The following is a 25,729-nucleotide window of genomic DNA, read 5'->3' as shown; positions in this document are numbered from 1 at the left end:
GTGTGTGTGTGTGTGTGTGTGTGTGTGTGTGTGTGTGTGTGTGTGTTTACACACACGCATACGCTGACAGCCAGTGACTAACTGACAGGGAACAAAGGCTAATCCCTTGCCTCCCGGTGTGAGGTGTAACCAGCTCTGAGTTGCAATTCCTGCTCCGGGGAGAGCTCCCCCGAAGGGTCAGGCTGAGGCTGAACTCCAGCTGAGACCACATCCTCCCTGCCCCATCCCGCCTCCCTCAACCCCTTCTCCTGAGAATGTGCCCCCGGGTAAGCCGCGTCTGTCCACATCCCCACCTTGGGTTCTGCTTCTAAGAACCCAACCTGAGCTAACGCTCACTCAGATTCAACAGTTATCAAGATTGCTTCATTTACGTCCCTTTTATTTAGTTATTTGCTTGTTTGTTTTGGCTCAAGTCCCTCATTTCATTTCCCCCGCATCCTTCATTATGCATCTCTAAAAAATACGGGCAATTAGGTTTTGACTTCCTTCCCTGATTTCCCTCCCAAAGGGGAAGGCTCTGGTGGGGGAAGAGTCTTCACGTCCAGCAGTACCAAGGGACAGAGACCAGAGGCCAACCGGGCGGGCACCAGGGCAGCCACTCTGGCTCCAGCCCAGCCCTGGACTATGGCATGGCTTTGGTGGCCAGCAGGCCATGGTCACCCGAGGTCCCACCTCTTTTGTGTGGATCAAGAGCTCTGGGACAGTGTCCCAGCATCCTCTTGGGGATGCTGCCAGGGTCTAAGTTTCTCTCTATCCTTAAAGAGGGGAATGGTGTGCAAAAGCCAACCTGGCTGTGGCTATCCGTTGGCCAAAGCCCCTGCCCGCCCTTCTGCCTGGACCCTGCGCAGCTCCACCGACCAGGAGGGCCAGGTGCCACGGCCCATACTCCCCCATGCCAAGGAGCCTGCTGTGGAGGGAGGCAGCACTGACGGGCAAAAGGGCACACCAGCTTTTTTTTTTTTAATTGTGGTAAAACACACGTGATATGACATTAACCATTTAGCCATTTTTAAACATACAGTTCAGTGACACTGAGTACGTACACAACGATGTGCGGCCACCATCACTATCTAATTCCAGGACATTTTTCTCACCCCAACAGAAACCCTGTGCCCATCGGCAGCTTGTCCCCATCCCAACAGCTTCTGACTTCAGAGAAAACGTGGGTCCCAGTCAAATCTCCTTCACTTGCTCCCTGTGTGGCTCTGGCAAGGAAGTGAAACCTCTCTGAGCCTCAGTTTCTTATCTGTGAAATGGGGTAACTCAGAGAGGTGCCATGAAAATCAAAGCAAATAGGCATGAAATGCTGGGGTGCTCCTGGCACCATCAACCAAAGGCCAGGCTGGGGCCTCTGTGGCCAAGGACTCACCTCCTCTCCCCTGCCCTCTCCTCCCTGCTCGTACCCTTCAGGTTCCTGGGCTGTCTGCGGTGACTAAGGGGAGAGGAGGCTGCTTCCCTCTCCCAGAGGCAGAGCAATTGGAACGCGCACTAATGGGTTCCAGTGTTTTCCCCAGCCATGCCCAGACCCGGTTCCAAACCAAAGAGTTACAAAGGCCTTTAAACTCCACACTCGGGGTGAGGTCAGCCAAAACCCGCATTTCCAAGCACGGTGCTTTTATACTTTGAAAACAGCCCAAACGTGAACTGGCCACTTCTGAGGGTCACAGCTCCCGGCAGCCAGCCTCGTGGCTGCCAGCACCGATGGCCGCCTCCCCAGTCTCTCCCTCCCAGCTGTGGAGTCACCTCCCGCTGGGCTGTCTTTCCCCATCGAATCAGGGGTGAGGGGCTGGATTGGGGAACAAGAGACCTGTCTTCTCTTCACTGTCAGCCACTGTGCGACCCGGGGCAAATGCCCTCCCCTCTCTGTTCTGTGAAATAAGGAGAGGGTTCTTTAAGACCAGGACGCAGGGCCCTTCCGAAGCTCCCACCCTGCGGCCTGTGTGAACATCAAACTCCGGGCTAGAAGAGCCCTCACCGGGTCATCTGATCCAGTTCTGTCCACTGCTTTCCGCTTCAGGCAGGAAACTGACACCCAAAGGCTGAGGCAACTCACCCAAGATGCCACATCTGTCTCAGTAGAAGACATTCACACTTGACCATCTTAGGGAATGTCATGGGGCAGAGGTGATATTCTTGAGAGTCCAACAAGAAAAAAATCTCCATTCTGCAACTCTTCCTCTGAAACATAACACCCAATACCAAGCACCCAAGCCATTAAAATCCTATGCTTACGTAATCACTATTTAAAAACTAATTGTCAGGGTGCCTGGGTGGCGCAGTCGGTTAAGCACCTGACTTCGGCTCATGTCTTGATCTTGTTTGTTCGTGAGTTCGAGCCCCATATCGGACGCTCTGCTGTCGGCACGAAGCCTGCCTCAGATCGTCTGTCTCCCTCTCTCTCTGCCCTTCCTTCGTGTGCTCACTCTCGCTCCCTCTCAGAAACAAACAAGCATTAAGATAAAAAATAAAAAAATAACTGTCTTTCTATGTATTAGTAGTAACTGGAAAATGTTTTACAATTTACAATAGTACCAAGAAACGTGAACTACATTGGTAAAAATTTAACAGTAACGTCCAAGATCTGTATTCTCTGATGAGAGAAATCAAAGACCTAAATATATGGAGAAGTATACCATATACATTGATAGGAAGGCTCAACATTGTCAAGATGTCGATTCTGCCCAAACTGATTTACAGATTCAATGCAATCCCAATCAAAATCCCAGCAGGCCTTTTTGTAGAAATCAACAGCTGATTGTACAATTAATATAAAAATGTGAATGCTTAGACTAGACAAAACAACCCGGAAAAAGAATGAAGTCAAGAGGACTCACGCTACCCGATTTCAAAACTTACTATGAAGCCACAGTAATCAAGACAGTGTGATTTTGGTGAAAGACACGTAGACAATGAAACACAACAGGGTCCAGAAAGGGAACACACATAAGATCAACTGATTTTTGACAAAGGGGCCAACATAACTCAAAAGAGAAAGTGTAGTCTTTTCAACAAATACAAAGAGAACAAACAGATTTACACACACAAACACACACACACACACAGATTCTTATCTCACACCTCAAAAGAACACAGATTCTTATCTCACACCTTATATAAAAATTAACTTGACATAGATTATAAACGTAAATATAAAACTTAAAACCGTAAAGCTTCTAGAAGAAAACAGAGGAGAAAATCTTTGTGACCTCAGGTTTGGCAGAGTTCTTTATACAACACAAAAAGCATGAAAAGAAACGATTAATAAATTGGACTTCAGAACAATGAAAAACTTCTGTTCTTCAAAAGCCACCATTATGAAATGAAAGACAAGCCACAGACTAGGAGAAAATACTTACAAAACACCTATCTTATATATTCTGATAGCAGAATATACAAAGAACTCTGAAAACTCAGTAAGAAAGCAATCAAGCCGATGGAAAAAAATGTTCAAACGTCTGAACAGACACTGCACCAAAGATACAAAGATTGAAAATGAATACATGAGGGGCGCCTGGGTGGCTCAGTCGGTTGGGCGTCCAACTTCGGCTCAGGTCATGATCTCACAGCCCGTGAGTTCGAGCCCTGCATCAGGCTCTATGCTGACAGTCCAGAGCCTGGAGCCTGCTTCAGATTCTGTGTCTCCCTCTCTCTCTGCCTCTCCCCCACTCATGCTCTGTCTCCCTCTCTCTCTCAAAAACACACATTAAAAAAAAAAACTTTTTAAATAAAGTACATGGAAAGATGTTCAACATCATTTAGTCATTAGAAAAATGTGAATTAATACGGCAGCGGGATATCACTTACACTTCTATCAGAATAACTCACATAAAAATCAACTGAGCATACAAAGCACCGGTGAGGACACAGAGGAACTGAAACATTCATACCCTGCTAGTGAGATGGCAAAAAGGTACAACCACTTAGGAAAACAGTGTAGCAAATACTCCTTTAAATATACACCCAGTAATCCTACTCCTGGGTATTTACCCACGTTAACTGAAAGCTTATGTTCACACAAAACCCTGAACACACATGTTTATAGACAAAAACACTGGAAATAACCCAAATGTCCATCCATCCATGAGGCAACATGGATGAATCTCAGAGCATTTTTCTGGGTTAAAGGAAAAGGTACAAAAGGCTACTCGCCGTATTATTAAATTTGTAGAATATTCTGGAAAAGGCAAAACTACAGAGAGAGACATCCTAACAGGGGTTTCCAGCAGCTGGGGGTGGGGTAAGGGCTGGCCACAAGGGGACACCAAGGAACTTTTTGGAGTGATGGAAATGTTCTATCTTAACCATGTGTCAGTAGTTACATAACTGTCAAAATTCACAGTACACTTCCATGAAGTTTTGCCGTATACAGAGCATACCTTAATAAACCAAAGCCAACAACAAATCCTGTGCAGCCTCACGAGGGCCTGTCTTGCTTCTCCGACCAGTCTGTGAACTCACCGACAGAACGAGGTTGCAGCCCAGAGGGGTGTAGTGCCTTGTCCAAGGACACAAGCTCTGGAGTCAGGCAGCTCTGGGTTCAAACCTCACCTCTGCCACTAATCCGCGTGTTGCCTCTGGGCAAATTACTTCTCCCCAGTGAAGTAAAATAAACTGGGATACGTAGTAATAGAACCCACCTTACCTGAAAGGGGTTAAGGAGCAAGAAACATGTGCAGTGTCTGCCACATGTTTTGTCCTCAAATTTTGGCCATTATTAGTACTACTTCTACTGCAATTGTTATTTTTGTGCAAGAGCCAGGACTGAGTGTCAGGGAATGACTCCAAACCATGTCTTCCCGCACGAGGTGGGCTATGCCAGGCAGCAGCACCCCCAGTTTCCCGGTTACATCCCTGAGGGACAGAGGCAGACCCAGGTCCTGCCCAGAAGGCATTCATAGTCTGGTTGGGGACAGGGGTTAAACTCAAAGCAAAGTCAACTCGCTGCAAGGGAACAGCGTGGAGGTGAAAACCACTGAAAGTTGGGGGAGAGAAGAGAAGCCGCTATGGGCTGCCCAATCCCTGAAGGCTTCCTGGAAAAGGAAGGCCTCAAAAGACAAACCAGATGTAATTCAATCAAAGGAAAGGAGCTCTCAGGAAGGGGCGAACCAAAAAATCCCTCCACCCCTAACGTCTCCCCCACCCATCCCTGGCAAAAAGCAGCAGGCAGCCCGCAGCCTAGGCACTGCCTTCTAAGCAACAGCTTTGGGCCAAGGGGAGGTGCAGGCATGACAGCAGAATGTCCAGGCACCATGCGTCAGCCGGGTACCCACATGTGTCCCCGCATCTGGGCAGGAGGGTCCGGCGGAGGGCTGGCCCCGAATGCTAGGCTTTCACTTTCTCCTCTTTTTTTTTTTTTTTTTTTCCGTGGACCTGAATTTGGGTTTGTCTGGGGAGTGTTTTCTTAAGCCCAAGTGTTTTTCCTGCAGCCCAGGCCCGCCCCCTCCCGCCCCTCCTGGGCCGCGTCTGAGCAGCGGCCAGTGAAACTGCCTGGCTCTCCAGGGCCGCCTTTGATGCGCGCCCCTCTCCAGACTTCAATGTCGCTGTGTGCACGGCCCCTTTAATAAGTTATTTCCGTGGAAAACCCTGGTAACTCGGTCATGAATCAAGCCTATAAACACCTCAAACCCATCAAAGCACCCAAGAAAGGGAGGGGGCGGGCGGGCAGAGAAAATCTCTTACGGTAACTCACACACTGCTCCCTCAGAAGGGCCAGGCTGCCCTGTTGTCAGGGGCCCCACTGGGGCAGAGCCAGCCCGCCCAAACAACCACATGTCACCCCGGCGTCCTCGGATCCAAGGCCCAGAAGGACACTGCCTGTCTGTGTGTCCCCGGGAGCGACTCGAGAGTCCCAACGCAACGCCCGGCAAGATTTACAGCCCAGAGTGGCAAACCCGGTCGGCTGCTCCCAGGGTACAGGAATGTAATAGTTTGGCTACCGGTGAAAGGCCCAGTTTATTGGAAACACACTTCTTTTCCAATGTTTGGTTTCCTTTCGCTCTTTTCTCCTTTTTGTTTTTCCCAGCGTGCACTGCCCAGGGCCTTCGGAAAGGACATGGGGCTAAAATCCTACCTCGGGGGTGAAGCGGGGAGGCGGGCTGGGTGACCACTGGGGAGCCGTGGGGCCAAGGACGGGCACTGCCCTCCTCCGGTCTCATCTGTAAAATGGGTGGGATGAACCAAGAGTTCATCCCAGAAGCATTTCTGACTGAACACCGTGGTCTCAGGACAAGAGCCTGGCAGGGCCTGGAATAAAGCTGACCACACATTTAATGCGCGGCCCAGCGACTCAACTCCCGGCTAGATGTCCTTACGTCCACAGAAAGGCCTATCCAAGAATACTTACTGTCACCTCACAGGTAGGAGCCCCCAACTGGGAGCTGTGCCCAAGTGGCCATCAGTAGTCAGATGGGTACGTTAGCCTAGGGGAACCATGGTGTGTACCCATGGAATCCTCTCCAGCAGTGAGTGAGCCATCACAGGTGTTCACAACAGGACAGGTGAGCCTCCTGAACATTCTGCGGCATTAGAGAGCCCACAGGACTGGTGGAGGAAATGGGTGACTGGTGGTCAAAAAGAACAAAATTCCAGTCATGAGATAAACATTCCTGGGGGTGTAATGTGTAACGGGGTGACTACTGTTAACAGGGCTATCTTGCACATTTGAGAGTTGCTAAGGGAATAGACCTTAAAAGTAACCATCATGAGAAAAAACAAAACGTCACTATGTGGTTACGAACGTTTACTGAACTTAGGCGGCACTAGTTTTGTAATCTATACATATGTCAAATCATTATGCTGTACACCTAAAACGAATACGAGATTGCATGTCAACTGTATCTCCATTTAAAAAAAAAAAAAAGAAAAGAAAAGAAAAAGAGAAGAGCCCACGGTATAGGTTTTCCATTTGTGCCAGCTTCAGAAACAGGAAAACTAGCCTCCGGTATCCCAAGTCAGAACAGAGCTCAGCTACCCATGCAGAGAGGGGGGCGGGAGGCGGTGGGAAACGCACACGAGAGAGAGCTTTTGAGGTCACATTATGTTTCTTGATCGGGGCAACAGTAACACAAATAACAAATACGCTCAGTTTGGAAAAACCGTTCACTTGGGATATGTGTGCTTTTTCTACACACATAGTACACAGCAATAAAAAGATTACATTAAACAAACAAAACCCTACTCTCTTGAGCCATACAAACCCATCCTCTAAGGATACGGTTGATCCGTCCATCAGTCAAAAGTATTTCTGGGGCACCCAGCGATGGCCCACCACAGAGCAAAGTCCGGCCGTCCCTGAAGTGGCATTCAAGGCCTTCCCATGGACCTCACTTCCTTCTGCCCTGCCAGGATTATATGCCCATTCTCAGAGAAGCATCTTCACATCGCCTTGCCTTTGCCCAGCAGCAACCAGGGCCTGGGGTGCCCTTTCCCCTGTGGCCTGGTGAAACCCTCCATCTGACCTTGGCCCCAGCTCTGCTCCCCGCATCCCCTGCAGCCTCCCTGGGTAGCTGCTGTCTCCCAGCCCACACTCTTTCCTTGGGAAACAGCATTTACCCTGCTTCTCTAGGAAGTGATTTTTCCCCCCAATCTTTCTAATTAGATTCTAAGTTTCCTGAGAAGGCCCTGCCTTGGGTACCTTCTCCTTCATGCAATCCCACCCAGCATGCTAATACTTGGTCACCAATTCACTTCCTCACATTCACAGAAAATCAAATGCACACCAGGCACCATACGTATGGCATCTCCAGGGCATCCATGAGATGTTGCCAAACCCACTTGTCAGAAGTGAAGTAAGGCTGCAAGAGGGAGGTCTCTCTGGCCCCCAAGCCTGGGCTTTCCACCCCTGCCCTGCTGGGTCCCTGAGCATCCGGTCATCTATACGCCTCACTCCACACCATACCTCAAGGTCCAGAAGCAGGCCTGGGCAGAGGTGACCGGCTCATTTCACTTTTTGGTAAGGCTATTTAGATCAAGGGAGGCGTCCGGGCAACAAGGAGGGCAGCGACTTTCTTGAGCCATCAGAGAACCCACCTCGCTGCAGAAGATGAAAACTACACCAACCTCACAGAATTGCTGATCAGACGCTCACCTTTAGCTGAGTGGCTTTGAGCAAGTCAAGTTTAACCACCTCCCACACTCAGTTTTCTCCCTTGAAAACTGGAAGTTATGACACCTGTTTTAAGGCAGTTTTGAGATGCCATGTGCACTCAATCCCCAGAAGTGATCAAGCACAGGCTGAGGGCCCCACTATAGAAAATGCTCTGCCTTGAGGAGGAGATGGCCAGATCTGGGTTCTTAGCCCTGGCTGCATATTAGAATCGCCTGGGGAATTTTTAAAAATCCTGATGCCCAGTCCCTCCCCAACCATTTCTGGAATGGGGTCTGAGCTTTTTAAAAACTCTTCAGGGAAGAGGGGAGTCTAATGTGCAAAGAGAACTGAGAACCAATGGGTTAGACCTACTGGCCCATTTTACAGAGGGAGAGGCTGAATGGAAGCAGTTTGAGACCAAGACAGGTGGGACAAAGCCAGAACCGGGACCCGGGTCTCCTGGCCCCCAGGCCAGGTTCAGCACTACTGTTAGACTCCAAGGAAGCCCTTGGGGCTCTCTCTGGCCTTTGTCCTGTGAGGAAGAGGGCAGGCAGCTAAGACACAGCTGGGGAGCCAGGTAGGAGGAGATGGGCCCTCTCTGCCATTCTTGGTTCCTCTCTCTGGTCAAACAGCAATAGAGGCTCCAGAGGCAGGGCTCCCCCAGTCCATACCAGGGTTTCCTTGAGCCTGAGACAGACCACACGAGCTGAGAGAGTCCAGGGGTGTGGAGAGGGCATGGCATCCCTGTGAAAGCTGCTCTGTTTTAAGCCCTCTGGAGCGGGGGCGGGGGGGCCTTCTGTGAATCACAGACACCATGCCAGTATCTACTGCACTCTGGGCCCTGAGCTGGGCACTAGGTGCGGAAGACCCAGGCCCTGCCCCACAAACCCCATTCCCAGCATCTGCCCCCTGAGAGCAGCCTGGAGTCCTTGTTTTGTAAAGTGTCCTCTCTTCTCCTGCAGCTGTGGCGGCAGGTGGGAGTGACCCATGACCCGTTCCCCCCATCCCTCAGCCCAGCAGGGCAGGACCCGAGGCCCAGAGAGAATGTGTGGTTTGCAGAAGACCACACAGCTGCCAAGTGCAAGGCTGGGAGCCCACAGGTCACCTGGGGAGCATATCCCCTCAGTGTCGGATATAAGGCAGAGGATGAGAGGACCCAGGGAGGGGAGCAGAGACAGGCAGAGGGGTGGGGAGAGACATAGCCTGGGACTTCCCGGGGCACACACATCCTGATGGGCAGATGCAGCCAGCCTGTCTCCAGAGGTGCCTCTGGTGCCATATTTCAGCCCATTCAGCCCGAGAGGAGGGGGCCAGAGCCAGAAGGTGCACTCTGCCCCTCGCTGCCCACACCCCCCATTCTAGGCTGGGTGCCGGAGCCCGCCTCCCCACCTTCTCCCCCACCTGGCACAGAAGGCCTAACAGCCCAGTTTCTCCCAGCTCTGTCCCGTGCTGGCACAACCCTGGACAACTCGGAGTGATTAAAATGGTTTTCAGGCTCCTATCTCTGAGCTCCTACCTCTCTTTTTAAAGATCAATTGAAGTCCTGGCAATGATTCACCTTGCAGTCTGGGGCAGTGGCTTTGATGTCTGCTCCAGACATGAGACCTCTGTTTTTCCCAACCCAGAAGCTTCTACCACAGGGTAAGGGTAGTGTCCCTCCCTCAGGCCAGGGCACCCCTGCTTTGCAGGGGTGCCACCCCCCAAGGCCTTCCCCTCTCTGGCCGAGGGGTGCCCGGCCCTGCCAGGGGTGGCGAGGGGAAAGGGCCCATAAACACCAGGAATTCTTTCCACAAAGGGCAACTGGAAAAGTGATGTATCTCTGCTTCCCTTGGCGGCCAAGGGGCACGGAGGGAGAATGTTTAATATAAAAACATCTGACAAAGTACCTTCAGGATATATTTTCTGCATCAAAGAAGGAGCTCTTGGCAACAGCCGCTCTACCCTGACAAGGAAACTTTCGAGTGCGGCTCCCGATTGTTACAGACGCCCAGGGAAAGCGTGCCAGCGAGGACAGGAGGAGGGCGAGCCACCGAGCCCGGCAGACAGATGGTTGTGATTAGGCTGGAAGCAACCAACTGCATTTTCTGGAATTTCAGGTCTCCTCGGAAAACCTGCTGGTTCTCCCGGAGATGTGGGCCGCCTGAGGTGTAGTGAAGGGTAGGCAGTAGCTGCCTCCGTCTCGAGCCAAAGCACCCTGGGCAGGAACAGGACGCCCCCTGGGCCCAGCAACCCCCCCTCGGAAACCTGCCCACCTGCCATCCCAGTGGTCGTTCATTTACTCATCCAGCAACCATCTGATGAGCAGAGCTCCTCTCTGGGGCCTGGTGACAGTTGTTCCTGTCAAATCTGGGGGGTACCCAGGGCCACAGAAGCGCCAGAGGAACAACCATGTCAGTCCTGTATCTTTCAGGGGGCAGGAAGGGCCCTATGCCAGAGACTGGGGAACCCGACAGGGGCCAGACTGCCTGGGTTCTAATCCCAGTTCTAGTTTTCTAGCTGGGTGACCTTGGGTAGGTTTCTTAACCTCTCTGAGCCTCAGTTATTTCTGGCTAATAAAAGTAACTACCTCACAGAGCTGTCGGGAGGATTCCATGAGTGAATACATGCATGGCACTTACAAGGTGCCTGGCACAGACCTCAGGATTACCCGTGAGTCTTGAATATGTGCTACGATCTTATGTGTTCTCTCTCACTCTGGGTCTCTTGGTCCTGGGCAAGAAAAAATCATTCATTCATCCCTTCATCCATCCCACAGCGACCTCCAGCTATGGGCTAGTCCCTGTGCTGGATGCCAGACAAGGTCCAGAGCCCCTTCGGGACCAAGTATATTCCAGAGTCCTCTGGCCCCAGTGACCACAAGCCTTCTGCTCTAATCCGTTCCTCCAGATTCAGGACAATCTCGATGGATTCATCTTTCCCTATTCCCCCATCTCACACATATTAACCTTCTGGCCACAAACAAATTCAGAACACATGGTGCTATTATATACCTCCCTGCTCCTGCACAAGCCGTCCCTCATTTCCAACATTCTGTCTATACCCTGTTGTCTTCTTGGTGAACTCCTAGTCATCCTACAAAACCCAACCCAGAATCACTCTCTCCTTGAAGCTTTCCCTGCATACCCCATTCCCACCCCAACAGAGTCCCCAGCTCTTGTCTCTGTGCTGGTGCTAAGCCTTGCCCATATTTCCCCAGCACTTAGCACCAGCAATCATTCACCATTCTTTGCTTGCGGTCCATCTCTCCTTCTAGACCATTAGCTCCTAAAGGGGAAGGGCCAGGCTTTCTTCACTTTATATCACCTGCCACTGGCATGCAGTAGGTTCCTAATAAATGTTCAAAACATTGACGTCATCCCAAAGCCTACCATCAGGAAACACACCGGCCCTGGGGTCCTTTGTCAGGGACCCCAATGAGTATAAAAGCTGTGTGATTTCCAGTGACTCAGTTGCCCTCTCTGGGCCTTGGATTCTTCATCAGTCAAGTGTACCCCCACTCCAAGCTTTAGTGCTCCAGGGGGTGAGGGATACAGGACACTGATCCCCTCCCTCTGCATGGCTTTGTCCCAGGCATAGTTTTGCTTTGGGACAATGATGAGAGCTAAGATCCTACCAGGCCAGAAGCCCCAGCTCCCTGCACAACCCCTCGAGGCCCAGGATCTGGTACCCTCTGCCTGGAACACACCATTACTGAGGAGGCCCTGAGATCAGTGGCCTAATGGCCCAATATACAGCTGAACAAACTGAGACTGGAGAGGTAAAGTGCTTGCCTGAAGTCATGCCACAGGGTAAAGGCCAAAACCAAGCCCGGAAGCCACTCCAGTGTGCTGCCCTCCATCCTACAGTGCTTCCTGCCAAGCCAGGATGACCAGACCCCTCCACAAACACCTGGTCCTCCCAGGATGCTGTCTATACCCTGTTGTCTTCTTGGTGAACAGACACCTCTGTCACTGCTGCCTTTCACCCCTCACTATCTCCATTCCAGCCTCAGACAACCAGCCTAGGAAGAATGGGTCCTTTTGTGACATCCCAGGAGTTTTTAAGGAGAGAAAAAGGCTTTTCCCCCGCTCTGGTTGGTCAAAACTGAAAAAAACAGTCAAACATGCTTGATGCAAGTTCCAAATGCTGCCAATGTTGGAACCAGAGGCAACTGGTCCTTCTCCTCAACTGCTGCCCTGAGAGAAGTCAAGGAGTCTGGGGCTGTCTTGAATTGGAGATGACAAGCTGGTCCTGGCCCAGGAACCCAGCATCCATCCAGGTCCACCACCACCAGGCCAGAGCCTGACCCAGGGGGATGGACAGAGCAAGGGTGGACCACCCCCAAAAGCCAGCTCTTAACTTGTGGGCACCAATCTGGGTTCAAGTCTAAATGTGTCACGGCACCGTCTGCCTTGAACTCCAGGTAAGACTTCCTTCCTGCTCTCCAAAGCCAAGCGAAAGCCCTCTTGCAGCTAAAACTTTACCCCTCTGCCCTCCAGTGCTTCCTCCTAAACCACTCGGCACACAGCACCTAGACCTACAGGCAACGAACACTGTCATGTGCCTGCAATGTTTTCCGGGCTCTGCCTGTCACCCGGGTACGATCGGTTTATAAAAACTGGCTGGGCCGGACACTTACCTGTGCACTCTGTGTATTATAGTAAAAAGTTTTTAACAGGACTTGGCTTCCCCCTGCCTCATCTCCTGCCAACACCAGGTGCTTTGCTTGCTAGCCCCTCTAAATCCCTTTGCTTTTTCAGCATCAGGCTGTTTTCTCACCTCCAGACCTTGGCACCTGCTATGTCTTCTACCTGGAACGCATCTACCCACCCCCCCAAACTTGTCTCTTTTGTAGGCTCCTATTCATCCCATAAAACCCAACTTGGACATCACCTCTTCCAGGAAGTCCTCCTGGGCTGCCTTCTCACCACACCAAGCGTCCATCCCTAATCTCTTCTTCCTCTGGACGGCCTGTTACACCCCTCCTCATTATTACTGCGTCTTCCCCTGACTGTGAGTACCATGAGGATAGAGATAATGTAATTTTTATCTTCTGAGCTCCCAGCCTTAATCACAGTGCCTGCCACGCTGTAATGGCCACACCTACCATATGCCGTGTGCCAAGCCTTGGCTGATTCACGGGCATCATCTCATAGTGGCTAAGTGGCTGTCCCAAAGCCCCACAACTAGGAAAGGGCACAGCTGGGACTGGAACCCAGGGTCCAACGGTGCACAGCCCGTGCTCTTCAGCCACTTTGCTAGAGAAGCTCAGCACACATGGAGTGAACTGAACTGAGCACCCTGGAGAACAAGGGGCTCTAGGGTCTGTGGTGGATGGGGGTGTCTGAGGAGAGCATCTTGGAACCTAGAATCAGGAAGCAGCAGGAAACAATACCACACCAACATGCTCCTCTCCCAACTTCCAGAGCCACCGATGATGAACATCAGACAGCGCCAACCCCAGAGGGTACCTCTTCAGAGACCACTGAGAGGAAAGGAGGCAGGTGTTTGGGCAGTATGGACCCCCCTAGGTTGTAACCTGGCTCTCCTTGCTTATGCTCGCTGTGTGGCCCTCAGCCACTCTCCTAACCTCTCTGAGTCTCTGTTCCCAAACTCTGTCAATCTACAGAATGCAAGAATCCTAGAGAATGAATTGTGCCCTCGAGAAGCTTACAGTCTGGTTGATGGAGGAAAGATACACGCAGCTGAGCTCCCACCCCGCCCCCCCCACCCCCACCACGTGGTCCTGTGTAGCTCCCTTCCTTCCCTGGGCTTTTCCCTCTTTAAAGTGAGGGGCTCGCCCTCATCGGCACAGCTCTAAAGAAACAGCATGCTCTGAGGACTGACCGTACACACATCCAAAGTCGGGCAATGGGACAGCCCTGTGACTGGCAGCTTATACCACACCTTGTATACCATAGGTACTTACTAAAGGCACTTGAATAGCTATCTGATAGGCACTAGAATAGGCTACCAGAGGGGAGTCACTGGTTCCTGAAGCTGGCCCAGGGCTGCACCCCCCCAGCCCCACAGCATTGGAATGGGGCAGGCCTGGCTTCTAAAGCAACACAGCACTTCAGGCCCTCATTAAACATCTGGCCCAAAGCTCACTCCGCACCCAGCACGGAGCCTGGTCTGGCTGCTCTTTCCCACCCAGGGCATAATGCTCCTTGTGTTATGTATGCTCTTTCTGTTCTTCTAGCCTAGGGCAGCCAAGGGCTAAGAGAATCCTGCCCTCCTCACTCATCCCTCCTCAGAATGACCATGCCTATGTGGCCCTTCATCCTACGATTCTTTGAATTATAGTATATTCTACTTTCAAGTTGCCAAGAAGGGTTGCCTACCAGCCACTCACACTTTAGTGTGAATTTAACTAGCTAATCTTGTTTTGCTCCCTAAACTAAACTGAAATCAAGGGAATGGGAGAAAGGTAGAGGTGTCATGGAGGGGAAAAGGATGGCCTGAGGGGGCTTTAGATAGTCAGGGGACAGCGTCCCAGGCCCTGAGTTAGGGAAGGAATCCAGAGCATCAAGCTTTTGAAGGCACCCCAAAAGGAACTCCTAGGTTGTCAAGACTCTGGGTGTCAGGGTCTTTAGATCTAGTGGAAGCTGTGCATTCTGCCCCTCACTGAGTAATCTTGGTGGAGTCACTGTCCCTCCTGAGCTTCAGGGTTCTCATCTGTGTAGCAGGGATCATGCATCTAAATGTGGAGCTGATAAACAGATCAGATGAGGGTGTCCTGTCAACCACTCAGCAGAGAGCTGACACAAGACAGCCTCCTGTCCTGCTGCCCGCGCCCCCGCCCGGCCACCCACATGCCCTCACCTGCCCCGGCTATGACTGCGCCTCTAAATGCCCACCATCCCCCTAAAGTGGCCTCAACCACAGAACAGGAAAGTGAAGCCGAGACCTTGGAGCTGGATCAAAATAGAACGCTCCAAGCCAGGCGCTGGGATTGACACTGAACAAGGCCGACAAGCAGGGCTGCAGACCCTGCTCGAGAAAGGGGCCAGGCTCTCAGGAACAGCTGCCCCTCAGGACTCCGGGAGGCAGAGGGGGCTGAGGCGGCTGGCCAGTGTGGCCTCTGGGTGGTCTGCAGGGTTTGCCCAGTGATGACGAGGATAAGCACAAAGCCCTACACCTCTCGCCAGCCCCGCACCCCCATCCTCAGTTCTTAAACAGGGATGGACTGTCCCAAGGCTCTACCCTGTCCCCAGGCCCCACCAGGGTGTGCCTCAGGGAAGGGGATGGGAACGATAGCTGCGGAATGCCAGGCAGGACCCTCGGGGCTGGAGGGCTGGGCAGTCCCAGTCCAAGCCTGCCACTCACAATTCAGGAATTTGGGCAGCCTGCCCAAGCAATGAGCCTCAGTTTCCTCACCCATAAAACAGGGGGAATCACATCTGTCTCACTGGCTCGTGGTAAGGAGTCAACGAGATGGAGAATGACCAGCTCTTCGCAAAGTGCTCAGCAGTGAGTGCCAAGAACTGTCAACTGTTGACAACAACAGCGGCAGCATGATTATCTGTCCTTGACCATCAAACACCCTGGCCTGGCCCAACACATTCTGCCCATCATCTTTCTGACCTCACTTCCCACCCTGCCAGGCACAACCCTGCATTACATCCTAGCCAGATGGACGACTCCTACCTTCATCCACTGAGACCTGTCACCCCTCTGGGCCTTCTCCTCACCCTGCGGGGCCTCCCTCCCAGAGCCTGTCCTCCAGTGTGACAGCTACTCCAGCCCCAAGCCTATGAGCTCCCAGGAGGCAGGGGCAGTGCCAACGTACTGCCCGTTGGTCCTCAGATTCCCAGAGCACGAGTAAGCTGGAAAAGCTGAACAGGGAGCCCCCGGTGTGGGAGGAGATGCATTAAGTCCCTGGAAGGGGCCTGGGTGACCACGTGGGGAAGGTTCCACTTGCCTAGTGAGACAACCCAGATCTCAGACCAAAGCCCGCCAGATCCCATTTGATCCCCTCAGTGCCAATCCCAAACTTCCTCCCCAGCTCCCCTAGCCCTTCAGAATTCCAAGTCACTGGATGCCCCTCCCCCCAACCCGATTTTCTCATGAGAACCAAGTAGTCCTCGTCCACAGTTAAGAACAGCAGGGGCCTCCTCACTGGCCATTACCACACACCGCTCTGGGATGACTGGGCAGTAATCCCAAACACAGGGCCCCTGGGCCCTAGAGGCAGCCAAACCTATCGACCCCAGGGTTCCCAGAGACGTCCCTCTAGAGGGCGCTCTCTCCTGGTTTCCCTAAGTGCTCTGGGGTCCGCTCCCTCCTGCCTGAGCCACACACCAGATCAGCACCGGGATGATAGAGATCAAAAGAGACTGGGGCGCCTGGGTGGCTCAGTAGGTTGAGCTTCCGACTTCAGCTCAGGTCATGACCTCACGGCTCATGGGCTTAAGTCCCGCATCGGGCTCTGTGCTGACAGCTCAGAGCCTGGAGCCTGCTTCGGATTCTATGTCTCCCTCGCTCTCTGCCCCTCCCCCACTCATTCATTTTTTTTCTCTCTCTCTCAAAACTAAATAAACATTAAAATTTTTTTTAAAAAAGAGAGACTATATCTGCAAACGTACTGCAGAACTCTACAGCACCCCCGCAAATGAGAATTTCCACCATTAACTGGATGTCGAAAAAACTGGGGGGGATGTCGAAAAATTACCCATCCATCCAACCTACCCCAATGCAATCACCTAAATTAAACACATCCTGAGGGCTGGCAAAGGCAGAGAATCATGCATTCAGAAATACCGTTAAGCCTCTTGCTTCAAAATTATATGTGGCTTCCTTCTACATAGGCAAAGGAGAAAAAAGAATGGAGTGAAATATTAACTTCTTACATTCGTCCGGTAAGGTCTTTCAGGGAAAAACACTGCAACCAAGGAGGGGCCAAAAGGCACAGAGGAAACCCCCGATTAGAGGGGGCCACCAGAGACCAGAAGGCAGGGAGGACCCCGAAGCCCTGGACCTCAGTACCAGCTAAGCCCCACTATGTGACCCCGGGGCAAGTCACTTCTTGCTTCAGCTTCTAGTTTTCCTATCTTTGAAACAGACATACTCTTGCGACCTCCATGGTTGTGATGGAATACGGAATGAATGAAGAGGGGCTCAGACACGGGAAAAGGCCAGGCAGCCATGCACAGCCAGCATCGTGTCACCCTTAGAGTCATGGGGAGGGGGTGGCAAGAAAGACAGATCTTCACGTGAAGGAATGGAGGCATTGGGGATACAGTCAGCCCTTGCAGGAAAGGGGGGACAGAGCAGTGGTTATAAGCACAGTGGCGAGTGGTTCTGCTACTATGTGACCCTGAGCGAGTCCTTTACTGCTGTTCTGAGCTGATGCATGAAAAAGGGGCCCGTGCAGAGGAAACACTAAACAGCTATGGTCGACGCTATTGCTATCATGACATGGGCATGGGGCAGGGGAAGGGAAGATGCAGACAGACAGAGGCCTTCATGTGGAGACCCAGCCATGCCCACTCGGGAGGCAGCTCCAGCCTGAGTGGCTGTCACACCACACAGCACAGATCCAGGCCACAAGCCCCAGCTGTCTTCACGGCACACCCATCCATCATGTTCTCAAAGGGTCCCACAGACCTCAGGACCAGAGTCCCTCCTGGCCCTCGATGCCCCCGGTGCACCACCAACCTCTGATCTCCTAAGGAAGGGTTGGTTTAGGTAGGCCCAGGAATGTGAGGCTCCCTGTGGCCAACTCTTAATTGCAGGGGATTGGGAGACTCCAAACTGGGGTTCTCTCTGCTTCCTAGCCCAGCATCCACTGCTCAGGGAGAGACATGGAAGCTAACAACCTTTGGCAAACTCCTCGTTTGCCAGACCCTCTGTCCAAGCTTGTTCTACCCACACGACCTCCACTCTTCTGACCCTCCACGTCTGTCCTTCCCCAGAGGTGTGGACAGGAGGAGAAACCCACAAAGATAAATATATACAAACACATCCACTCTGGGGCCTCTTGGCAGCTGAGAAAAGAGGTTCCCCTGCTAAAATGAGGGATAGAGGGTTGTGCTAGGCTTTCCCTGTTTCCATGAGACAAGGTGGAGTCCACTGATGAACATGTGGACCAACAGGCACTTTCAAAGTGACCATCTTTAGAGCTCATTCGTACAGATTGTCGTTAACCCCAAGGACGCCAAGGATAAAGACAGGGACAGTCTTCCTATCCAAGAGGTGGGAGGAAAGGGGAAAAGAAAAGGAGGAAGGAAATCAAAAAGGCCTCCATCAAGCCCCGCCCCCAACCTGTCCCCTTTCTGTGAAGTTCAACACAACAGCAACGTGCAAGGACAGAAATGCCAACCTGAGAATTCACCCGGGGCGGTGATGAGGGAGTTGGTGGCCTCCGTTTCAGTGTAAGACAATGTGGAATCAGATAGATCTACGGAAGAAACAAAAAGACAACTTAGTTGGCTGCGGGGCGCTCCTCTCTTTTCTTCTCACGCATCTGTGTGTGTACGTGTGCATGTGCACACGCAAGTGCTTGCAAAGGGCGACGTGTCCCTCTCAGCTTCCTGATGCCACTCTGTAACTTCGTCCCGCGATCACGCGAGACCAGGCCAGCCGGCCCTGGAACTTCCCTGGAAAATGCTGACTGCTGCAGCCCTCACACCTGAAAAAGTTTCAACTGCCCTGACCACAGAAATAACCCAAGTTCAGGGGACTGAGCAAGTAGCAACTTGGAGCCTCTGTGGGTAAGGTTAAATTAAGCCCCTAAACAATTCATAGTTGCTGTGCTTAATTACAACCATTAAAATTCTTAAAGTTGTTCCTTCTTGCTTCCTTCCTTCCTTGCTTCCTTCCTTCCTCCCGCTGGAGCTCGGGAAGCTCTGTTTTAACAAGTTACCAGCCATCCTCACTCTGTCCCGCTTACACCCCTCTAATTAAGGGCTCAAGCATTTGCTCCCAGATTAACTTTTTTTCTCGCTCTTCCCTCCTCCACTCTTTAACATCCAAACCTGCTCACGGAGCAACTTTCAATGCCTGGACTGGTTTTTTTAAGGCATTCTTTTTTTTTTTTTTTAAGTAGTTTTAAGTACTTCGTATGGCATGCATTATTTGTTTTTCCCTGTCTGCAGTGCGGTGAGACGAGGAAAGGAAAATCTTTGGCACGTTTTCTCTTGGACACTAAGCTACCACCTTGACAAGCCGATGCCTTTTGGGGGCAGGCAGACTGGCAAATTTTTTCCTCTGCGACCAGCTATGGGGCGTTGTCCATGTGAAGGCGTCAAAAGGTACGTTCTGTGAGGTTGACAGCTCATCACCTTCTTACCCAGCTCAACCCAGGTCTGGCTCAGTGGGTCCCACCTGACCAACCTGGGGATTCCTGGGACCAAAACCGTTAGCCAAGGCCCTGGCTAGCTAGAATTCCATTCGATCCTGTAGGATTTTTTTTTCCCTTTTACCACGTGGTTTGGGGAACGGGAAGATGAAACATTAACCAATTCTAGGGAGGGGGGGTGGTTTGGGGTTTTTTTGTTGTTGTTTCCCAATTGCCAGATGCTGACTGGGTGTTCTGGGTTTTATTTTGCTTTTTGGTCTCATGTGATTACAGAGGCTTAGAAGTGAACTGACTTTTTGTTTATGAAAAAGCAACAATGCAAGGAAAAGAAAATAATACAAGAAATAGCCCGGACTATTTATCAGGACATGAAAAAGTTATCTGCTGCTAAAATGTGTTAGGAGGAAACTACGGACACATGGAAAATCTCTTGGAAACAAAAATAATAACCCCAGTGCCCAAGTGGGAACTTCTTAAAAGCGTTTTGCTTTTCGGATCTAATGTTCCCAAAGTGCAACATCGCAGGCTGGACCCTATTCCTTGCGGGAGCCGCTGTAGAGCCAACGTGGGCAGCTCTATGAGGGTCCCAGGCATGGGAACGGTTCCCACCTTTCACAGCTAGTAAGTCCCTATCCTGCATCCTTCCAAACCCTCCCATTTATTGCTTCTAGAGAGGCCCTGACATCTGATACCCTGCAGTGGCTGATGGAGAAAAAGAACACTCCCAACCTTGATCACTGCTCGAGCCCCAGAGAGGGACCCTGCTTTGAAGCTGGAGCCCCAGGTTTGAGTCCAACCTCCACCATCAGTCATAAAAGTCAGGGCTCACCAACTTCTTCTGCAAAAGGCCCCAGAGCGAATAGCATTTTCAAGCCTTGTGAGCCACACGATCTCTGTTACAGCTACTCAACTGTGTCACTATAGCATAGAAGCAGCTACAGACAACATGGAAACAGGCAAACACGGTGATATTCCAGCGGGATTTTTTTTCACGGATGCTAAACTTTGAATTTCATGTAATTTTCACATGTCGGGAAATATTACTCTTTCGATGTTTTTTTTTTTTTTTTAACCATCAAGAAAAGTACAAAACATCCTTAGCTCACGAAACATACAAAAAACAGATGGCAGGCCATAGTCTACAGATTCCTGAGCTATGTGACCACCAGCAAATGTCATTTCCTCTTTTCCGGGCCTCAGTTGTCCCATTTGTAAAATAACCGGGACACCTGTTGATTTCCAAATGGTCATTCTGCAGGGCCAGGCGGTGTCCTGATTTTTGCTGCTTTATCACAGGCTGACCTGCAATTCCTCGGGGCAATGATCCTCGACATTCGAACTGAGGGGCTACATTTACTAAGAACCTTTGAGGGTTTCCCCCACCTCTAATGGATCTACAGATCTTCTAAGCGACCAGTGCAATTATGTTGACTTGGGAAATGCTGAGACAGGCCTGTGAGGGAGGGATGGGGAACCGCCGAGCTGAATGGGGTTTCTGCCTCAGCCCTGCTGCTCATTAGCTACAGGGCCTGCTCCAGCCCTCAGCCAGATTCCTCATCTATGAAGTGACAGGGTCCCACCAGATGACCTCTTCGGTTCCCCCAGAAAACTAAATAAAGCTCCTCCATGCACGGGATGACCATCCGTGGGGAAAAACAATGAGGAAGTTGCCATCATTAAACCACTGACTCACACACCGTCATGGGACAGGCTCTGTCCTCCTAGGCTGAAGAGGTCAAACTCCTGAAGGGACCCGGTGGGCATTTCTGACTGCACCAGGCGGGGTGGGGGTGGGGGGCGGCCTGGAAAGAAAACTGGCCTGGATGCCTGAGAGTCTGTGACACTTAGAAGTGACCTCCCAGATGATGCTGACACAGGCTACTGGGAAGAGGCCTTTACCAAAAACAAAACAAAACCCACTTCTTGTGGTCACTTGGTGGAATGTGTGAGCATCACTGCTGTGCTATCGGACTTTGGAAGCTTGACTCCCACGGGAACTGCCTGGGTCGCAAAGTTTCTCTCTTGGTACTTAGTAAAGCCAAACGAACTCACCCCATCCCTGGTATCCTCCTCTGGGGGACCCAGCAGGGCCAGAAAACAAGCCACTGCTACTTGTAAAACCACATGCAGCTACTCCAGAATACGAGCTGCTCATCTAGCCCCAAGGGTTTCCAGAGAACACTTCTGACTCTGAGTGGGACCTGCCTACAATGACATTACCACCTCCACGGAGCACACGCCGGGGTCGGACCACGCCAGGGGCTTTCTGCACCAATACACGGATTTTCTGCACAGTCCGACGGTTGTTTCTGCCCAGGTGAACTTCCTGGCTTAAAATGGGGGGAAAAACACCACCCCTCTCAAAGGGGACTTCATATGCTCTACCTATCTGTCATAGTGCTAATTAACACAAGTCAAAGGAGAACAACCAAGGGCTGGGGGAGGGAGAGAGGAAAAGAGGGAAATACCAAACCCATCTCCAATGAGGTGCTTAAGTCAAAACCCATTCATCTCCCACAGGCCCATGTTTAAAGGTCACAGAGAGGTTAATGATGAGCCGAGGAATTTCAAGACGTAAATAGCCGGCTGCAGAGCCTGGGTCTGCTTTGGCCGGACTGGAGGTGTGTTTGTAAAACTTCGCCCCATCTCAAAGGCAACCAGGCCTGCTTTCCCCCCTCCCCTCCACACCCCTGAGCACTGAGGCTGGGCCCTGGACTGAAAGGGAGCCGGTGGGAAGGAGGACACACTTACCCAGTGGCTTGTACTCGTCGTGAGGAGACAGCCGAGAATAGGGGGGCGGTGGTGATTCTGAAAGACAGGAGACAACATGTCACTGCTGGGGTGCGGGGGGAGTTCACACCTGGGGGGGGTGGACCTGCTTTTGATCATCGGTTTCCTCAAATAATAAATCCAGCCCCCAGGAAACTCTCCTCTTTTCCCACCACCTCTGCTGCCCAACAGGTGAGGCCACAGGCTTGGCATACAGACCCGGACTCAATCCCTCCTCTGCCACCTTTGGCCGTGTGACCTCAGGCAAGTTGCTTCACCTCTCTGAACTTGTTTCTTCAGCTCTAAAACAGGGACAATAATCACAAAGACCTTCCAGGTGTGCCAGGAGGGCAAAAGAAGACTATGTCAAACAGTTCTTGGTATTCTGGAAAAATACATGCACAAACAGTAACTGTTACTGTAACAAGTCAGAGCTACGGTTCCCTGATAAAACACAGGAAGCTCTGTTAAATTTGAAGTTTGGACATACGTGGTGTAATTTTTAGCATAAGTATATCCCTTGCAAGATTTGGGACATACTTACACTAAAAAATTACGTGCTGTCTGTCAGAAACTCAAATTCAACTAGGCATTCTTTAGTTTTATTTGCTAAATTTGGCAACTCTAATCAGCACCGAGCATGAGAGACACAGAAGCTCCTTCCAGATCAGCTGCATTACAACTGACATTCTTGGGGGCAGGGTGGAAGGTAAGATTGGCTAGATCCCAGGAAGTCAACCCAGCTACCTAGATGAGAGACCTTAAGCCAGTCACTTCCAGCTAGCTCTCAGCCTCAGTCTCCCCCTTTGTAAAGAGAAGGGGTGGCCCACAAGTTCTCCGTGGCCTCCCATCTCAGACCCTCTGTGATTCCTTATCGTCTACGGTATTTTTCTTTGGGTTTCCTTTCATTTGCCCAAAATACTCCTCCTTGAAAACATATATTTTGTCTCCAGAAGAATTCCTTAGCCTCTTGCTTTAGGGGAAGTAACAATTTGCTAAACTAAGTAACAATTTGCATGAATGAAATGACCCTTCATTTTCCCTAAATGAAACTAAACACCATCAAATCGCAAACTAAAACAAACTCTCGGTGGTAGTAAAGCGGTAATAACTATTATTAGGCAGGTATCAGTAATGACACAAGGGGTAATAAGTGTTTTTCGCAATGATAATAAGGCACAATTAGCTGTAGGAGCATTTGTTTTTTGCTCTGTACACCCGATGCAGCTTGACTTCTTCCCCACCCCAGCATTTCCAGCCTGAAATTACTTCAACAAAGTGAGGGCTCTGAGGTCTAGAAACAGGGAATCTTTTGTGGACAGGAGTTTGAGAGAAGGAAAAGTGAATCACAGAATAGCCACTGGGGACAGAAGCAAACATGCGCTGAATGCCTACCCTGTTTCTTCCTCCATGCAGGGCATTTTCTATTTCGTTTATTGTCTTTCATTCTTCTGGGTCTTAGGTACAGAGTGGTTAATCATGCTCATGGGTACCTATTCTTATTTTGTCCTTTCTCCAAAGTAAATACAATGGCCATTATTATTCCCATTTTACAGATGTGAAGACTGACTTGCCCAGTGTCTCCCAGCCAATCATGATGGAACTGGAATTTGGGCCCGGGCCCGACTTGGCTCTACATCCCAATGACACAGGCAGCAACAAGAGGCACCCTGTATCACACCGCCTCACCCCAGCGAGGTCCAGTGTGTCACGGGCACAGAAAGAGCTCAGTAAACATCTAAAGTCATTATCCTCATGACGGTGACGAGGATAATGGCAAAGTTCGGGCCGTGTAGACAAAGGTGTGGAGAAAGAGGACCTAGAAGGCCAAAGGGGTGATCCCAAGGAGATGCCAAGCCAGACTCGAGGAAGGGAACTATCTGCCTTCAGTAGGACCCACGTCACACCCACTGGCGCAGGCCTTGGAGGGGCTGGAGACCAGACTCAGCGAGGACCAGCCTTGCTTCAGGACACGAAGCAGTACGCAAGCGGGGCTAGAGCTTAACCAAGAAAGACAGTTGAGGCTGGCGCTCCCACTGTACAGTGACCACTGAGGCCTGGACAGTGGGAGCGGCTCCCTCAGTGCCACACGCTGAACTGGTCGTAGAGCCAAAGTCAGGACCAGAAGCCAGGTCTCCTGATCCCCAGCCTCATGCCCTTCCCACCACCCCACTCACTTAGCAGAAGGCCTGCAATTCCTGGGTCAGGGCTCCTTTTGCAAAAATCTGATCGGCTAAGGCTCAGGCCACACATGGTGGGGAGGTGGGGGGGTGGTGCTCCGGACAGCTGCCCTCCCAGATCTGTCCCCCGAAAGTGAAACCTGCCAGCAATGGGCCGTGGAGGCTGGAGTCAAGCCACTGTAATCGACCCCAGGAGTTCACCCAGGGGCTGCTTACCTGGAGCCCAAAGCTGGAAATACAGGGGAGAAGGGCTACTGAAGTCCCCTCTTGAAGGAGCTGCCTGAGACAGCCGCCACCCATGGCCACACGCAGGCTGGGTGTGTCCTGATGTGAATGAGACACAAAGCGCATCTACAAACTTGGAACGTCCATCTCACCAGCGAGGGAAGCACTGCAAAGCTTTGGGGAGGGACCTGACCAGGCCCCCACGTGCTCCAGCAGAACAGTTCGCACAGAACTGTTTAACAACTTTAGAGGCTGGAAGCTGAACGCTACATTCCATCCTGGGCAAGTTCAAAAGTATGAAGGCCCACAGACTCCGCCACGAGACACGGGGATTTATAATGTCAGGCGGTCACCCAGGTCAACTGCTGCTTTCAACGGATGGGGCACCCGAGGTCAGGCCAGGTAGGCCACAGAGGAAGGCACAAGATGTTATTTTACTTCAGCTCAACAAAGGGCCAGGCCAGGCGGGAACCAACACCCGGTTACCTTTTTTGAACACCTGAGTTCTTCTGCTCACCTACCCTAAGATTCACTCTTTGAAAGTGTTGAATTCAGTGCTTTTTAGTATATTCAGAGTTGTGAGACCACCACCACAATACAATTACTGGACATTTTCATCACCCCAAAGAAGCCCTGTCCCGTTAGCTGTGGGTCCCTATGCCCTCAACCCGTGGGCAACCACAAATCTACTCTCAGTCTCTGTGGGTTTGCCTATTCTGGACATTTCACACAGACTCACATAGTAGGAGGCTCTTTGTGGGGGGCTTCTTTCACCCAGCATAATGCTTTTAAGGCTCATCCGTTCAATAGCTGCATTCTTCTTTATGGCCGAATGATACTCCGTTGGATGGATATACCACATTTGGTTACCCATTCATCAGCTAATAGACATTAGGGCTCTTTCTGTTTTCTGACTTTTAGGAATAATGCTGCTATGAACAGTACTGGGTAACTTTTAACCGGCCCCTCTGCTTCACTCCCACACTTCCAGGCCCCACGGATCTGGGAGAGTGGAGCCCTAGGTCATTAACTCAGGTGGCCTACTCAGTATGCGAGACAAAAGGACAGAAGAGTAAGTGTGGGCTGCCTCCAGGCCCTCTGTCCGCTCCCCTCCGAGAAGCTACCTATGAGTGAGTGCCAAAGTTGTGTTGATTTTTCGGTAATAAACTTAGATGCTCTAAACTTGAA

The 25,729-nt window shown here is 51.2% G+C and overlaps 1 protein-coding gene across 1 annotated transcript in view; it reads right to left on the bottom strand.

Moving 5' to 3' along the window:
• The window catches only part of SMAD6 (SMAD family member 6), a 75,987-nt gene that overhangs the window by 43,959 nt on the left and 6,299 nt on the right, over positions 1-25,729 (bottom strand). The window contains exons 2-3 of the mRNA XM_049613797.1: positions 22,119-22,175; positions 18,390-18,467 (exon numbers count right to left, since the gene is read on the bottom strand). Of these exons, the coding sequence (XP_049469754.1) occupies positions 18,390-18,467; positions 22,119-22,175 (135 nt within the window). The remainder of the gene's footprint in view (positions 1-18,389; positions 18,468-22,118; positions 22,176-25,729) is intronic.

The sequence above is a fragment of the Panthera uncia genome, assembly GCF_023721935.1.
Source record: "Panthera uncia isolate 11264 chromosome B3 unlocalized genomic scaffold, Puncia_PCG_1.0 HiC_scaffold_1, whole genome shotgun sequence".
NCBI classification, from domain to species: Eukaryota; Metazoa; Chordata; class Mammalia; order Carnivora; family Felidae; genus Panthera; species Panthera uncia.
This window is presented reverse-complemented; position numbering and strand designations above follow the sequence as displayed.